The 18,526-nt window shown below is 40.9% G+C and overlaps 1 protein-coding gene across 7 annotated transcripts in view; it reads right to left on the bottom strand.

The window, feature by feature from the left end:
- Nucleotides 1-18,526, bottom strand: part of Pan3 (poly(A) specific ribonuclease subunit PAN3) — a 120,978-nt gene that overhangs the window by 83,120 nt on the left and 19,332 nt on the right. For all 7 annotated transcript variants that reach the window (XR_015047027.1, XM_085837448.1, XM_085837447.1 and 4 more), the window contains exons 2-4: nucleotides 16,904-17,025; nucleotides 14,337-14,403; nucleotides 12,440-12,510 (exon numbers count right to left, since the gene is read on the bottom strand). Coding sequence is in view for 6 of the 7 variants with exons in the window: in XM_085837448.1 (XP_085693574.1) it covers nucleotides 12,440-12,510; nucleotides 14,337-14,403; nucleotides 16,904-17,025 (260 nt within the window). In the remaining variant the exon portion in view is untranslated. The remainder of the gene's footprint in view (nucleotides 1-12,439; nucleotides 12,511-14,336; nucleotides 14,404-16,903; nucleotides 17,026-18,526) is intronic.

Below are 18,526 nucleotides of genomic sequence, written 5' to 3'. Positions count from 1 at the left end.
TACTAATAAAGCTAGTACAGCACTCACTCTCACAGCAGCTAGCAGGGCTGCGTGAAGATATCAGAGCCTACCATCTTCCCTTAGTTATAGCAGGTACAAGCTACATTCATTGCACCTTCAAGGTAGCATGTGCATAACTACAACTACATAGAGATGTATGTGTGTGTGTGTCCCCTTCAGGAAATAAGCTGATAGATGCTTGAAAGGCTATCTCCTTAAAAACCCGAAACAAGCTCCACACACTCACTTACTCACTTACTTACTGCTATGCCCTGATATGTAATGCACTAAAAATCATTACAGAGCAACATCAGGGTAAGACTGTTTTTAGAATCTAATACAAAGGGAGCTTATTTTTGCTGTGCATGTTGGTGCAAAAACCTATAATCCCAGCACTCAAGGAGCTAAAATAGAGAAGCATTCTTAGTGTTGAGCCAGCCCAAACTACACAGCAAAATTAGACCTTAAAAGAAGTTGAAAGAGACTAGAGAGTTGGCTCAATGGTTAACAACAGCACCTGGCTACTCTTTCAAAAGACCCAGGTTCAATCTCCAGCACCCATGTGACACCTTACATTCATTTGTAACTCCAGTCCCAAGGGCTCGAACACACTCTTCTGACCTCATTAGGCACCAGACACACACACATGTATTGTACACATACATACAAGCAGCCAAAACACACATAAAATTTAAAAGGACAGGGGTAGTGGTATTGTAAAGGTATTTTTACAATAATTTTATAAATTTTATAAAATTTAAAAGGACAGGGGTAGGGGCTGGAGAGATGGCTCAACGTTTAAGAGCACCGACAGCTCTTCCAAATGTCCTGAGTTCAAATCCCAGCAACCACATGGTGGCTCACAACCATCCGTAACAAGATCTGATGCCCTCTTCTGGAGTGTCTGAAGATAGCTACAGTATACTTACATATAATAAATAAATAAATCTTAAAAAAAAAAAAAAAGGACAGGGGTAGAGGTATTTTACAGGTATTGTAAAAAAATAAAAAAAAACACAACACAATTTTTACATCTCTAAACCCTGGAAATGCCTATGAAAACTATACTATGTAAGACAGTTCTCTTCATAAAACCTACACTAATAAAGTAAATACAAATTGAACTTGAATTAAGAAAGAAACTATTTTACCTGCCTATCCAATAATCTGAATAGTAGAGATTTATGAGGCTAAAGCAGCCCCTTGCATGTCTAAATCAGAAAGAATGTCTCTGGATGAAAACATTCTATGTGCTTCATGGCTCAGGCCACAATCACATTTTAAGTGGAACAATTTTAAAGCAAGGTATTTGGACATCATAACTCCTTAGAAAAAGTTAAGATTAAACTCAGACATTTTTGTGTTCAAGTCAATTACTGTAAGGCTTTGACATATAGTGAGAATAACAACCTTATTAAACATTTACTATTAAAACTTTGCACTTTAGAGAAATCCTGGGGTATAAATTCTTCTACCTCTATCACAAATGTTAAAATATCAAAGGCCAAATAAAATCATATGGGGGGGGGAGGGCTCATTAAGAGCACTGGCTGCTTTTCCAAAGATTCTGGGTTCAATTCTCAGCACCCACCATCATATGCAGCTCCAGTTTGAGGGCTTCTGTTCCCCCTTTCTGGGTTCCATAGATACTGCACACACAAGGTGCAGACATACATGCAGGCAAAACACTTGTGCACATAAGCAAAACTGTTTTTAAAAGTCACAACTGGCCAAAACACTTAAGACAAAGATTCTTCAATTCTAATCATATAGTGAAACTATATATATATATATGTATATATATATATACATATATATATATACACACACACATATACATACATACACACACACACATATATATATATAAAACTTTCTACAGCAATTTAAATTCACTTTCTTTTTCTTTTTTCTTTTCTTTTTTAATTCACTTTCTTTTTGATCCAGTTAAAACAGTCAATGCAATTAATTCATCTTCCATATGGAACACTAGTAATATAGAAAACAATTATATCACCTTTCAGCCCCAACAATTCTCATTATAATTGTTTCTTGGTTTTTTTCCAAACAATTCTTACTCCTTTCCCTCTATTCCATAACCAGTACTTGCAACTAAAGAGATCTGTGGAGTGGAGCCATAACAGACACAAGCTCTTCAAATAAGCAGCCAACAAGCTGCATGGTTCTGCAGGACACTAAAAAGATCTAAAGCAGAATCATTATTTAAAATAACAGACGGAGCACATGCCTTTAATCCCAGCAGTTGGGAGGCAGCCAGAGCTACATAGTGAGACTCTATCTTGGAGGAGGGAGGGAGGGAGGGAGGGAGGGAGGGAGGGAGGGAGGGAGGGAGGGAGGGAGGGAGAGGGAGAAGGAGAGAGGAAGGGGAGGGAGGAAGAGGGGGAGGGAGGGAGAGAGAGAGATTGATTGATTGATTGATTGATTTTAAAAGTACCAAAAGCTACAGGATACAAATTAACAAAACAAAATGACATTCATAAAAAGAAATGGCAACAACGGGGAACATAAAGGTATAGCAAAATAAGAGTATAGAGAAAAATAAAGAGGGGCTTATATATTAGCCTCACTGCACAGAATAAAACCACAAGAATGTTTCATCTGTAAGGTAATTTCCAAGTCAGCTGAGTTCTATTAAAAAAAAAAAATTACAATTGAGCATCCCAGAAAGGACTTTGTATACAAATGCCATGCGCGCACACACACGTACCTTTCCTTGGAACAGAGGTTGTAGTCTAGGAGGCTCTACAGGAAGTATAACTCACCGCCACAATACAGTAATACACACATGGCTGAGGTACCAAGAGAGCAGAGACAGGCACTTCACAAGGAGGCAAATGCTTTAGCAGACGTTTAAGGCAGAGTAAGTGTGCCAAGGCAGGAGGAAATGGGGGACAGTGGGGTAAGGAAGGGGACAGAGTCGGGGCGTGGCTCACTGTGACTGTATTTCAAGTGGGAATGGAGGCCTGAGGAAAATGGAACTGAAGATCAAAGCATGGTGGCACTGCGATCATGCATCACTAGACCACTCCAGAGTTAATAAAGAGACACAGATGGAAGCCTAAAAACAATAACAAAACACTCACTGTGTCATAATCTATGCTAACAAATGTGCACTTCCATTGGCAAAGGGAGTGGTTGAGACAGAGTTGACAGGGATGGATGCAGCTCTGAAAGGAAGTTCTACATCAGTGTGGGGGAGGTGCAGGCATCAAACTGGAAGCAGGTGACAAATCACTGGACACGCTTTCTTTCTCAAATTCAGCACTACACTCTGGATAAACCTTTACAGTGGGGTTCCCAAGCCTTATTTATAGAGGCTTATACTGTCTTCCCCAGTAATTCCCACAGCAGCACTATTACCACACTATCAACAAAACTGTCTTCAGGACTCGCCAAATGTTCTCTCCACACAACGTGCCACTGCCTCTGGCTAAGTACCATGGCAGAACATGGCGGTGAGCGTAATAAATGCAGAGTGCAAAGGGACTGGTAGGCTAAAAACTACTGATTAGCTGAAAGCAGAGACCAACAGAAACAGAGAATCAAATGGACAGTGAGGAAGAAGGAAACAAAACAAATGTTGTGTGAATTTCCCTTCAGCACAAAGCAAACATACCTTTCTCCTTCCCCTTAGCTTCCAAAACTCGAAGACAAGTGTTGAGAATTGCAATTATCCAAAAAAAAGAAAAGCACCAATACTAGTGTTGATCTTGTTTCCAAACAGCCTGAGCACTCCTGGGGACTTGTATGCCCTCTAACAAACAGCTTCTTCCCTCTGTCCCCCAGCAAACCAGCAACACAGCAGAGTCCCCAGTGCCCTTGTCCTGGGCTCTAACATCCTTTTTTCTTCCCCTCCCACCCAGCTCCCTCTCTAAAACATACTTTTTTTTACCTGGAGTCAAGATTTTCTACAATGACTAATTTTTATAGCTTACAAAATTTAAGAGTTAAGACAGTGAGATAGTGGTAGCTGAACACTGTCTTACTTTTTGTCAGGATTTAGTTTTAAAGACCTCTTGAGATCAAGTTTTTAAGAGAAAAAAAGTTTGAAAATATATTCTAGAGTAGAAGTGTAACAAGCTTTACTGGAAAGGGTCAGGTTCTCAAGAGTCGAAAACACATGATACAATGGAGACAGGAGACACCCTCAAAACTGAAGGCTTTACAGCATCATAGCTTTCTGCTATTTTGAACCTTGACTTAAAATTCAAAGCCTTCAAAGCCACTACTTAACACCTCCTCCTACCCCCATTTTACAAAATCCTTTCTTTCCTAAGGCTTTGGCCTGTGACTCAAGTCTGGGGGACAGCTACTCTACTCCCTAACAAGGCAAGCTAAGCCTCTACTTGTGTACTTTTCTGAGTACACAAAGTCTGAGGTATGGCTGGGGGACAGCTCAGGGACAGCTACTCTACTCCCTAACAAGGCAAGCTAAGTCTCTACTTGTGTACTTTTCTGTTGTTTGAGGTATGGCTGGGGGGACAGCTCGGGGACAGCTACTCTACTCCCTAACAAGGCAAGCTAAGCCTCTACTTGTGTACTTTTCTGTTGTCTGAGGTATGGCTGGGGGGACAGCTCGGGGACAGCTACTCTACTCCCTAACAAGGCAAGCTAAGCCTCTACTTGTGTACTTTTCTGTTGTTTGAGGTATGGCTGGGGGGGAGAGTTGCTTTTGAGACAGGGTCCCTGTAGCCAGGACTGCTTCTGAACTCACTGTGTAAGTGAGACCTTGAACTCCTGACCCTCGTATTGCACAGCCACACTTAAAAAAAATCCATTCACTCACTCAAGATTTCAGTGTCAGCCTTTCTGTCCTTAGAAATAAATGAACAGTAAAATCTGTTTTTTTTTTTTTTCAAAAACATTTAGAAACAGGCCAGTGCTCACAACAGAGCCCTTAGTGACTACAAAGCAACACCATCCTCATCAACAATGACAGACCAGAAAACAAGATGCTGTCCCCAAACAAAATGCTTCCCTTACCTCAAATTACAAGAAATCCCTCTAAATATCAAATTCATAAGCAAGGACCTCTATTATTTGTACTATGAAACAATGACTAAAAAAACACATGCTTAAAAGATAAGTCATGAACACAGGGCAAACATATCCCTTCACTTGATGTTTAGTGACTGTCCAAATCCATTATCTTCTGCAGTAACAACCCAACATCTCTCTCCACAATCAACTGTGAAGCCCATTGACAGACAAGACTGGCCTAAGTTTACTACACACTTATTTCCAAATAAGGAAGCTTTTCTCCCACAACCTCCCCTAACTCCAGAGAGTCACCCCTTAGTTAACTAAGTTGCCTAATCATTTCAGTGTATCTTTACTTATACAAAGTAATTATAGGATTATAAGTCTTTTAATGATCGGTACGTAAATTCACTGGAGTACAAACAGGCCACTAAACCTAATTAAAGCCAACTTTGCTACACAGGATGACCATCTATGTAGACCATGTATATTGACCATGCTGGCTTCCAACTTGAGGCAATTCTCTCTTGCCTTTGCCTTTGGGATACTGGGATTACATCTAGGCATGGGCTAACAAACCTGAGGTCACAGGTTTCAACACACCCACCTCTATGTGGTGTGGGAATCACAATCAGGTTCCCAGGCTTGTGACAGCAAGCAGTTTATACAATGAGTCATCTCTTCCCAGTCCCTTGTTTTGTTTTGTGTGAGACACAGTATGATGTGGCCCAGACTAGCCTAAAACTCCTGGTCCTCCTCATTTCTCCTCCCGAGTATAAACCCACATTTGGGTTTTGCAGTCTGAGGATCAGATCAACCCCAAGCGGAGGGAGATATGCATGACAAGCACTCCACTAACTGAACTATTTCTCCAGCCTGACTTTTTAAACATTTAACATACATCTATCTATTTGCTTAGTTGAATCTTTAAATGAATCTGAGTATCTTCAAAATTGTCTTATTATGATTTGAAATGAGAAATAATGAAGAGTAATCTTGCTGCATACTCAGAAAGAGATTAAGTTCCTAAGTGCACAATCATAAGCTTTAAAGGCTATCGTAAGTGCTGACAAGCTCATTACAGTACACCAAACATCCTCATCCACTAATGTGTTTATGTGCACAATGTATGAAGCTGATGCCCATCATTACGTTGACTTTATGGATTCCAAACAAATCTAAAATGAGGTTAAAATAAGTTTTCTAGACTCTCACCACTAAGGTCAGGCTCAAAACCCTGTTCTTAGTTACAGTGCCCTATCTCTAAGAAACCAACTCTGCATCTTAAAGTATCTCTTGACACACAGCAACCCAAACGCCATTTATCTAAACCTGAGACTCTCTCTGTCTCTCAATCTTACCAGCATGAAGGAATCGGTAAGAAACAGTAAGAGATGATAATCAAAGAAATAAAGCCTAAAAGATTAACTCACTCTTCAAAACTAAAGGCAAAAGTTAAGAACTACAATTGTCTAGTTGGTGAGCGTAACATGGGTTGGCTAATTCACTTTACTAATTCACTCCCCACACCTACATCCCAGGCAAACAAAATGAACTACTAACAAGGCCACATTCTTGCTAACAGGTTCACTACATAAATTCAATGACCCCAGTAGGGTACATTAAATTCAAGCAGATAATCTCACAATGATCTACTAGCTCTCAGGACTAAGGTAAAAGCACCACATATTTATTAAACAACTGCTGCTATATAAAAACGAACTCAAAACTCTCTAATGTTTGAAGACTGGGTGCCAAGTCTGTCCAACAGTGTTACATACTGTGTAAAAGGTGCATCCTTCAGTTCAGTTGTCTGCATATGCTCGCTCTCTCTCTCTCTCTCTCTCTCTCTCACACACACACACACCCTCCAAAACGAAATGTGCTCCCTTTGAAAAATCAATAAAGACAAAATTCTTTTTCAGTCATGAATTTGAAGAAAGCTTTCTTAGAGCCATATGCACACCTTACGTCCCAACACTTGAGAGGCAGAGCTTGGTGGCTCAATTGAGGCCGGTCTGGTCAACACAGTGTGCGAGCGTCAACTCAGTCAAAGCTATGCAGAGGCCCTGCCTTCCCATGCCACCTTGCACTCTGACCCTCCCTCCCCAAGGAAAGAAAATGTTTCTTAGTTCAACACAAATGCTCACTGCACAACCAATTAAAAATAAAGTATTCCTTACAAAACAGGAACTAGTTTTCATCAGTAAGCTTTGTGATGGCACCTAGAACCAGGAAGACCCGAACTGGGCTCAAACAAAGCAATAAAGAGGGAGCCTGCTACCAGTGACTTGTACTCTCAAGCAGAACAATCCACAAGTATCTCCCACCACCCACACACCATCACAAACCACAGCAGGGAGCTATCCTCTGGTATCTCCCACCACCCACACGCCATCACAAACCACAGCAGGGAGCTATCCTCTGGTATCTCCCACCACCCACACGCCATCACAAACCACAGCAGGGAGCTATCCTCTGGTATCTCCCACCACCCACACGCCATCACAAACCACAGCAGGGAGCTATCCTGGGGTATCTCCCACCACCCACACGCCATCACAAACCACAGCAGGGAGCTATCCTGGGGTATCTCCCACCACCCACACACCATCACAAACCACAGCAGGGAGCTATCCTCTGGTATCTCCCACCACCCACACGCCATCACAAACCACAGCAGGGAGCTATCCTGGGGTATCTCCCACCACCCACACACCATCACAAACCACAGCAGGGAGCTATCCTCTGGTATCTCCCACCACCCACACGCCATCACAAACCACAGCAGGGAGCTATCCTGGGGTATCTCCCACCACCCACACACCATCACAAACCACAGCAGGGAGCTATCCTCTGGTATCTCCCACCACCCACACACCATCACAAACCACAGCAGGGAGCTATCCTCTGGGCTTCACTTCTCTCAGTCTCACTATGAGCTTTAAAATCAGAACAAACTTTCCAAAAATCTTAGTGTGTCATGAAATTAACTTAAAACTGACAGAAATGAATGTTACCCTATGTTTCAGTCTTACTGACTCACTAAAGCAGGCCAAAGAAATATAAACATAGTATCTATTCCACAGTTTGTATTCTAGAAGAGGGAGGAAAATGAATTAAGTGAGCGACCACCCTGAGAGAGAGAGAAAGGGGATCCAAGAATATCAGGATGCTTAGACTGCTCACCTGCCTAACTTACACCAACTCCCTGTGGTGGCCCTGTAAAAAACTACAGCATAGTGAGAGGCACATCAGAGCCTGGGGCACTGCAGTCACACCTCTAGTCCTATATCTAACTCTGATAAAAGAATATTTTGTTTTCAAAAGATATGATACACAATTTTTACATCTGTGATTGAGTGACTCCACACCAGTAACCAACTTTAACTGTACCTTCCTTGATGCTAAGTTTCCTCATGTAGTAATCTCTAATCTCTAGCATAATAACTCTCATTTTAGCCAGGTGTGGTGGCACACGCCTGTAATCCCAGCACCTGGGAGGCAGAGGCAGGCGGATTTCTGAGTTCGAGGCCAGCCTGGTCTACAGAGTGAGTTCCAGGACAGCCAAGGCTACACAGAGAAACCCGGTCTCAAAAAACCAAAACCAAAACCAAACCAAACCAAACCAAACCAAAAAAACAACAACAATAACAACTCATTTTTTAAACAAAAGTCATAGTAGCATTTTATAGGAATTTAATTCTGCCATAGACTATAAAATTAAAATTTATTTCTTCCAATCTCTCTTACCCAAGAATTACATATATTTCATATTATAACCTTTTCAATTTACATATATTCTTAGTCAGGAAAAACAAAACCACCAATGCTTCTCAAGCACAAATATAAAATCACTGTAAGTCATCTCTTGTATATCATGTTCTATTGATTTGTGTAAAATTTAAAGTGAATTACAAGAAAAGTAATGATATTATTTGATGCCACAGTACTATCAGGTCGCCACAGGTGCTTCTAAACTCCGCTGAAGCTGGCTCTGGTCCCTGTGATCCTATCTGTAATGACCAAAGGCACAAACATGTTCATATATGAAAATGTTCATGGATCGGCTCATCGTCTAATGACGGATGATGGCTATGAACCTTTTTAGACTGCTTTTCACAGCGCATTTGGCTTCAGTAAGCTGTAAGAACACTAAGACGTGCAGCTCTTGTCCCTAAGCTTCCATGGGAATGGCAGGCAGTGTAAGACTGTGCTGAGGCTTCTTCCTCTCTAATCATGGCTACCTTACACCCAGATGGCTTAAGCTTCCCCACAGTCTTCACTCCCAATCATCTTCTCCTTATGTGCACTCACAGATCTAGAGAATTCGCTGCTACTTTGCAACCATTAAATATTTTAAGTTTGCACTCATGTGTTCACATATTTATAAAGAGTTATGACTGTTGGGATCAGCCCACCTAGATTTTGGAAACTAACTTACCTTACAGGCTATGAAATGATAGTGAATGTCCTACTACCTGTTCTGACAGTATTTTAAAGGTATCAGTGAGTGATTATGCTACCCTGCTTAAATAAGCATGTAATTTAATTAAATAATTACAATTTGTATTTACTTCCATGGAACTGCATCATGCACATACCCACAGAAATAACACATCCTATCTCAAACCACTGAAAGAACCCCATCTGTCCCTCCCTTCCACATAACATTAAATGTCAACAGCAGCAAAGGGGATTTTCCCAGTCAGATCCCAACACTTCTTTTAGAGCTAAAAGACAAGCATCCTGCTTAGGATGTGCCTATCATTTCACAAATGGGAAGATTACAATCTATGGTGGACATGGTCACATGGTTAGCGGTCTAAGGACCTCAGAGAAAAGTGGTTCCCTCTATTATTATTCTGATACTATTAAAATACACTCTAGCCGGGCATGGTGGCAGACGCCTTTAATCCCAGCACTCGGGAGGCAGAGGCAGGCAGATTTCTGGGTTTGAGGCCAGCCTGGTCTACAAAGTGAGTTCCAGGACAGCCAGGACTATATAGAGAAACCCTGTCTCAATATATATATAATATATACACATATATTATATAATAAAATAAAATACACTCTAATACTGAAGACCAGGCAGGGCAGCTCAAGCCTATGACTCTAGGTCTCAAGAGGCAGAAGAGAGTCACTGCAATCTGGAGCCTACCTGGGCTACAAAGCACTGAAATCACATAATATGTTTCCTTTATTGTTTTCTTCTAAGGAAAAAACAAACAAAAACAAAAAAACAAAAGACACAAAAACCCAGCTATGTGCTGCATTTTTCCCTTAAAATCTCCATTATTTTTTGCTATATCTTTTCAAAAACAGATATAAATATTTCAGCTGTTTAAGATATAGCCAGTAAGTTGAATTTTCATAGGAATGCTTTTAAATACTCAATTACCATCCTAATTTCTACTCAGGTATCAGAAACAACCCTTACTATAGATAACTTTTTTTTTTTAACTAAGAGAACGCCGTTAGAGGGACCAATAAGACAAAGGGAAGTCTTCTCTTTTTCTATGACGAGCATTAGATAACTTATTCCCAGGCTGTGGCTGCTTCCACTTTTCTGCCATGACAGCTTCCAGTGCTGCTTCTCACTACCGCTGACATATCTGCTTGTGGCCACCTCTCTACATCCCTATCTGTGAGCAAAGTGGGTAAAGCAAAACTAGCTTTAGTCCTAGTGAAAACCATTGAGAAATCTATGAAAATCAAGCCTAACACTGCATCTCTCAGGCCTAGTGTTAAAGCATTTCCCATCACCTTCCTGCTCATGTCCAATTCTCAAGATGGAAAGACGTTATGTGCGCCAAGTGCTCAGGTGATTACACACCCTATAAAATGTCTGTCTCTGAAAACACCCAGTCTCCTCAAACTTTGTAAGTAACTTACTGAGGTATGACTGACAGAAGCATAGACACGCCTGCCTCACACATGCAATTCATCAAGCCAGGGAATAAGCTTAATTATGAAACATCATCACCTCAGTCTACCAAATACTCCACGCTACACTGCCCTCTGCCCAGACACCTCACCCTCAAATTCTTGTTTAGTTTATTCTTAATAAAGTCAATATTTAACTTGGAAACTTTCATTAGTTAGGGGAAAGACTGTTTAAACATCTCAATAACAACCATCAAGATCATGGCTCTAGCTGCTACTGGGTCCTAACCAAATGACCAGCTTCTCTGACTACTCACATCAGCATGGCTCTCGTTGAGACCCAAAGGCATCAAACTATTCATTTCAACTTGCCACAAAATCAGTCATTATAAAATTCTACAATGGTCTGTAATTTCGATTCCAAACTACATCAAATTAAATTAAATTTGCAACATGAATAGGTCTTAAGACTTAGGCATTGTGGCACACAGTTCTAAGTCTAGCACTTGGGAAACTGAGGAAGTAGAGTTGTGAATTCAAGTCCAGCCTGAGCTAGGTAAGACTGTGTTGTCCCTGCCCTCCTTCCCCCACCCCCGCCACAAAGCAAAATGACAACAAATCCATAGAATTTTAATTAAAATTTAGTTCTAAACAGTTGGGTCAATTACGAAAAGCTGTAAATCTTAGGTTTGTTTTGTATTGAGTACAAATTATGGAAAACGCTTTGAAATTTAGTCATAAAGAAATGTAAAAAATGCTAAAATGGGGGCCTGGAGAGATGGCTCAGAGGGTTAAGAACACTGACTGCCCTTCCAAAGGTCCCAGAGTTCAAATCCCAGAAACCACATGGTGGCTCACAACCATATGTAATGAGATTGGATGCCCTCTTCTGGTGTGTCTGAAGACAGCTATAGTGTACTTGCACATAATAAATAAATAAATCTTAAAAAAAAAAAAAAATGCTAAAATGGCGGGGCAATGGTGGCGCACTCCTTTAATCCCGGCACTTGGGAGGCAGAGGCAGGCGAATTTCTGAGTTCGAGGCCAGCCTGGTCTACAGAGTGAGTTCCAGGACAGCCAGGGCTACACAGAGAAACCCTGTCTCGGGGGGGAAAAAAAAAAGCTAAGATGTGACCTACACTGCATTATGTTAACAACAACAGAATATATGAAGAAAAAGAACAAAAGCAAGCAAAGGATTTCATCCCTTTGCATAAATGTTTCACCCCATGCACACAGACCAAAGAACATTCCGGCTAAGAGAGGAGCCATCAGGAATGGTGGTGCTGCACGCCACAATCCCAACACTGGGGAGGCTCAGGCAGGAGAACCATCATAAATACAAGGCCAGCCTGGGCTATGCAAGATCACAACTCAAAAAAGCCAAAAGCAATGACAGAAATCAAAAAGATAAGGAGAAATCTAAGTAAAGGCAAGAAGAACACTCAGCCCATAAAAGGTCTTCCTCCCACTGAGGAAAATGTTGGTTACTCAGTACCCAACACCACCTGTAAACCACATTTAGTTGCACTGGAATTTCAATTTCACCTACCTTCCTTCTCTGGGAGATGTTGAGGGCACCGAAGTCATTAAACAAGGATGAAGCAGATGAAGTCAGAAGATCTGGAAGGCAAGTCACACAGGTTTCCAGACAACTCAGACAACAAGCAAGGCTGATACACGTTAACCTAGCATTGCTTCAACAGCAGCACAATGCTGCCCAGAAGAGCAGCAAACTCAGTGTTCACACACCTGCGTGTCCAACACGAGACACGAACTGATGATAGATACAGTCAGTCTACAGTCTTCATTCAGTCTACAGTGCTGTCTACCCAGCCAAGTATATACCTCTATGTGAGAAAGCATCTGCTTGATTAAAACAAGGGAAAAGTAAAATACAATAGGTAAATCTTTTCAGTCACATGACTAGGGTATGGTTTTGAGGGAAGGAAGTCTAGTTATAGTAAACACTTGTGTTAATACTGAGTCCTTGGAATAATAAAGGGAGTCCAAGAGATCAGGCTCGGATGAGATAGAACAGCTAGGTCTTCAAACCATCTATTCTACAGTCTATTCCACAGTTCTAGGTTTATCGACAGACTTCTAGCATGCTTGTTAAGTTTTTATTTTAAAAATGAAAATATTCAATGTTACAAAACAAACAGAATCCAGAGGTTTTATGGGTTCAAAGTGCCAATGCTCTGCAAACACTGAAACTCTGAATTATTTCCCACTTTACAAATCAGAATTTTTTAAAACATATGACATTGTATAAAGTACTTCATCTTCACTTCTGGGCACTAATAAATCTTGTATTTTTTAATCATATTATGTATGAGATCCCAAAGCCTGTATTAAATTGCCTCACAACACAGTACACAGAGATTTTCACTTAATTTCTCTGCCTTCCTCTAGCTGGAGTTTTGTGGTAGAACTGTTTGCTGGAATGTAAAAAATTTAGTATGAAGTAAGTAACTCTAAGAAAGGAAAATGGTAAATAGCAAGACAAAATGTTTTTATATGATATATAAATTTTAGGCATTCAAAAGGGCACCATTTCTTAAATATCATTTGGCACTTTGCAAAGCACTTAAACAATAAGGAACACTAAAAATACGGGAATGCTACAAAAGTACTTTCTTTCTGTTTTTTTCCAAGACAGGGTTTCTATGTGTAGGCCTGGCTGTCCCGAATGGAGCTCCATGGACCAGGTTGGCCATGAACTCAGAGGTTCACCTGACTCTACCTCGCACTCTGGGATTACAGGCATGAACCACCACTGCCTGAGCACAAAGTAGTTTCTAATATTAAATCGAACATTAAAATGTTCCTTTTTTCTTCAGTAGAAGACTGAAATTCCTAAATAGTATACAAACTTTATATACAAAAAAATACCTATCACAAAAAATAATCAACATGCAAATTTTATTCATTATTATTAATTTTTAACATTTTGTTGATCTATGTTACTAGCACGTATATATATGTGCTCTCTACACACACATTCACACACATTTTTAACCTGGGAACACTTTTTAAAAATAAATACAGGCTGGGCGGTGGTGGTGCACACCTTTAATCCCAGCACTTGGGAGGCAGAGGCAGGTGGATTTCTGGGTTCAAGGCCAGCCTGGTCTACAAAGTGAGTTCCAGGACAGCCAGGGCTATACAGAGAAACCCTGTCTCGAAAAAAACAAAAACAAACAAACAAACAAACAAAATAGCAATATAAGATTTAATTCACATTAATCAAGAAGGACCACGATTAAAGTGTTTAATGTAATCTTAATTATTGTATTTATTAACATGAAAAGAAAAATTGATGATTTAAAATCTTGATTCAATTTTATTTTCTAATTAATACCTGTTCACAATTTCTAAAATAATCTACTATATCATATTACTTCCAGAGTTACACACACACACTAACGTACACAATCAAATCTTACCGTGGCCTGTGTATGGCTTGGCACTGTCATTTAGAAGGCTTGGGGAGCTGCTACTACTAGTCATTCTCTGAAAAACACAATGTGCATACGGAGCCATTGAGGAATCAGGAGTTAAAAGCATCCACAGAAAGACAGACTAGGCCAGGCTGCATCTTCCCTTCCCTTTTTAATGATGCAGAAACTGAGTAGAAGCCGACTGACCTTTAACACCACTGACAGACTAATCTTCCCTCCTAGGCTGCTAGAACTACTGCTTAACTTACACCTCATCACAAAGCCTCCCAGGAAGCACATCAAATACTTTCTTACTAGCCAGGTATTTTAAAGACGCTGCCATAGGCCTATTTTGAATTACCACTGTGTAACTCACAATTGTGCACGGGCAAGATAAGTGAGTTTCCCTGTCCATAAGATACAAATTCCAGTACTCTTTCAAGAAGGTAGGATGTAACTATATAAAGTCAATACATGCCCTAACATCTCTCAATTTGTATTTTCCCTCATATACTGTTTGCCAAACATATTCTCTGCTTTTCTACCCCACTGCCCCTATGTCTAATCTAAAACCAACAAATCCTATATATGAAGCTAACTCAGTCTCTGAAAAAGTAATCCAAAAATTTCTCAGCTCTAGCTTAAACTGTGATCCCAAACTTAAATCACTTGGCTTCTTACTCAGTTTCTCCATCATTAAAAGGGGAAGCACGAGGACAAGTTCTTGAGACAATTTAAATACAATTTTAATATATAATTGTATGCATGGTAATACACGAGGTGCGATCCTAGAACTGGTAGAAGCAGCTGTGATCATAAGTTCAAGGTCATCCATCGTTAGCTATGCAGCAAATTTTTGACTAGCCAGAGACACACAAGACACTATCTCAAAATTACTATACAATAACTGATCACTAAAAAAAATAAAAATAAAAAATAAGGCACTCAGGAATGGGTAGAAAGTTCAGTGGCTAAGCTCTTGTTCACCAAGAATGAGGGCTTAACATACATACCTACAACACCTACATAAAAAGCCAGACATGGCTTAGCGTACTGTAGCACTGTGGGATCCTGGTGTTCTGGCTGGCCAGCCTAACCAGAACAATGAGCTTCTAGTTCAGTGAGAGATCTCGTCTCATTTCAGTATGGCAAACTGTGATAGACAACTGGCACAGAGCTCTCTTCTCCATGTATCACGCATGGGTACACACACCTATGCCATGCACATACACTAAACATACACAGGAGAGAGAGGTGACTCATGTTCATGACTATGCATGCTTTCTTAAAGGCTTAAAGTCAAATAACCCAAAAGGAACAGAGCGACACTGAAACATCGGCTTTAAACAATGAAGTTAAAAGTCATACAAAAAGTAACAGTGGGCACTAACAGGAAGCAAGACTGGTGCTGTGGCATCATCCTATTATAGTTATGGGGACCAGAAGGCACAACAGAAACAAGGAAGGGCATGAGACTACTCTCACTATTGTGACCAAGTTTTCCAAAAAGGTACATTAAAAACATTTTCCAAGTTCATTCTAGTTCTACAAAATTCTTCATCTATAAAATGTCCTCAGCGTCACACCCAGCTATGACAAAGAGAAAAGTCAGCTGCAAGAAGCAGAATGTATTTTAAAGATGCAAAAGCAATGTTGGGCTGGAGAGATGGCTCAGCAGTTAAGAGCACTGACTGCTCTTCCAAAGTGTGGCCTCCCTTCCCCCAGCCTGGAACCTGCTTGCTCAAGGGTGGAGCTTCGTGCTCATTCGTCCTGCCACGCCCACTGCTGGAACCTGCCTTTGCTGCCTGGAGGCACACACGTGTTCGTCCTGCTACTGGACCCTGAGTTACTTGGCGGGATATTGGGTTCCCTCCCCCTTCCTTTATAACTGAGTGTCTGGAAATAGTAAAATTGAGCTTTGATCAGGATGTTGTCTTAGCTCCATTGTTTCTTCCGCCCCGTCTAGATTCCTCTCTTTTCAGCGAACTGCCATTCTCAGTTGAACCATTCGTGTTGTGGACTGCGGGCAGGCCGCAACACAAAGGTCCTGAGTTCAAATCCCAGAAACCACATGATGGCTCAGAACCATCCATAATGAGATCTGACACCACCTTCTGGTGTGTTAGAAGACAGCTACAGTGTACTTAAATATAATAAATAAATAAATATTTTTTTAAAAAAAGCAATGTTAACTTCACTCAAGTACTCTGACTTCAAATTTAATAGCTTTAATGTAAATTCAGAAATGTGCAGCAGAATACTCCTAATAGAAGGCAAGCTCAGGAAACTGTTAACAGTACTGCTAGCTGTCTGAGAAGGCTAGCAAGCTGTTTGTTGACTGAGAATGAGAGATTTTTTTCAACATTGATAGCATACGCTGACTATGAGCATTATCAAGCTTTAATTAAATACATACTATACACATGTAACTGATTTCCATCTACCCTACACATCCCACTTCCACCATTCTTCCGACATCCTGCATTTTACCGTCTCTCTCACCTCTTAAAGTCTGCCCTCCCCAACCCCAACAGTGTAAGAATGGAAGAGGTCTCAATCCACCCTGAGAATACCTGCATCAAGGGATACTTTGTTTCTACAGGGCTTCCAAATCCATTGACTCCAATAAAGCTGGTGCTGAAATAGGACTCTGTCAGACTTGCATCAGTTAAAGCACCTCCATCCATTCCCGGAACTGAAAGAAAAGGGAAATGCAAGTATTTACAATTATTTAAAAGGACAAAACACAGATTTTCTTCTCTGTTTCTAAATAAATTTCAGAGTCCCATAATCTGTCACATACATGTTTGTTTGTTTACCAGGTCATAACCCAAGACAAGATTAAGACTGACTTGACAGTAAAAAGCTGTTTTAAAATGTTTGTTTGGTACCTCCTCCCTGCCTTCAGGAAAAAAACATTTCCCCAAGACAGGGTTCCTCTCTGTAGCCCTGGCTGTCCTGGAACTTGTTCTGTAGACCAGGCTGTCCTCAAACTCAGATCGGCCTGCCTCTGTCTCCCAAGTGCTGGGATTAAAGGTGTATGTCACTGCTGGCCCACAATGGGATTTTTATACTAATCACCTGGTAGACACACAACATGAAAAAGCCCATTGTGCTTCCTAGTCAAGTTCCTTTCCTTTAATTTAGCAAAGGACTGGAGACTCCTTATCACAATCTCTGGAGTACTATAAACAGAGACCAGTTTGTCACGCCTGTTTCTCTTTCACAACCAATCTGAAACAGTCTTACACTACCTTAGAAATCAGAAACTGTGAAGGCCACAAGGGACTGCAGTAACACCCCACCCCACCTCAAAAAAGGCACAGTGAGCCGGGCGTGGTGGCGCACGCCTTTAATCCCAGCACTGAGAAAAAAAAAAAAAAAAAAAAAAAGGCACAGTGTTCTCTCTGTGCTGACTTTTTGTTTTGTTTTGTTTTGTTTTTTTTGGTTTTTTTTTGTTTTTCGAGACAGGGTTTCTCTGTGTAGCCTTGGCTGTCCTGGAACTCACTCTGTAGACCAGGCTGGCCTCGAACTCAGAAATCCGCCTGCCTCTGCCTCCCGAGTGCTGGGATTAAAGGCGTGCGCCACCACGCCCGGCTCACCCATCTCTCAGGACCGACTGACCCTCTCAGGACCGACTGACCCCTGTGCTGACTTTAAGGAAGAAATGTTGAAGAAATCAAACTAGCTGGGCCACAAATAGTGGGTAAGGTGTTTTAATATTCACAGGACTCGGCATGCAGGTCTTCCTACAATGTCTTATGTGTTAAATCATGGACCTGAGCTGATCTGAGCAGTCACTGAGAAACAGTCCCCACCTAAAAAACAAACAAACAAATCCACAAAGCTAGAAATGCAGCTCAGTGACAGACTGCTTGCTTGCCTAGCATGCAGGCAGCCCTCAACTCTATCCCCTGCACTGCACTGCACATACCAGGCATGGCGATATACACCTATTACTCCACAATTGAGGTGAGTTGAAACCCGAGAAGCCGGATTCAAAGTCATCCTCTGCTACATAGTAAAGTTTGAGACAAGCCTAGGATACATGACGGATGGATGGATAAAAGGAATCACTTTAAGAAAGTAGATAGTGTAATACATCCACCAAAAATTATAATAAACGTTAACATATACAGTGAAGAATTACCATGTAATAATTTAAAATCATTATGATTGATGGGCAGGATTTATTT

Source organism: Mus caroli, unplaced genomic scaffold, assembly GCF_978045245.1.
Source record: "Mus caroli unplaced genomic scaffold, Mus_caroli_1 scaffold_4, whole genome shotgun sequence".
Classification (NCBI taxonomy): Eukaryota; Metazoa; Chordata; class Mammalia; order Rodentia; family Muridae; genus Mus; species Mus caroli.
Note: the sequence above shows the minus strand (reverse complement) of the source record. Positions and strands in the feature narration are given on the sequence as shown.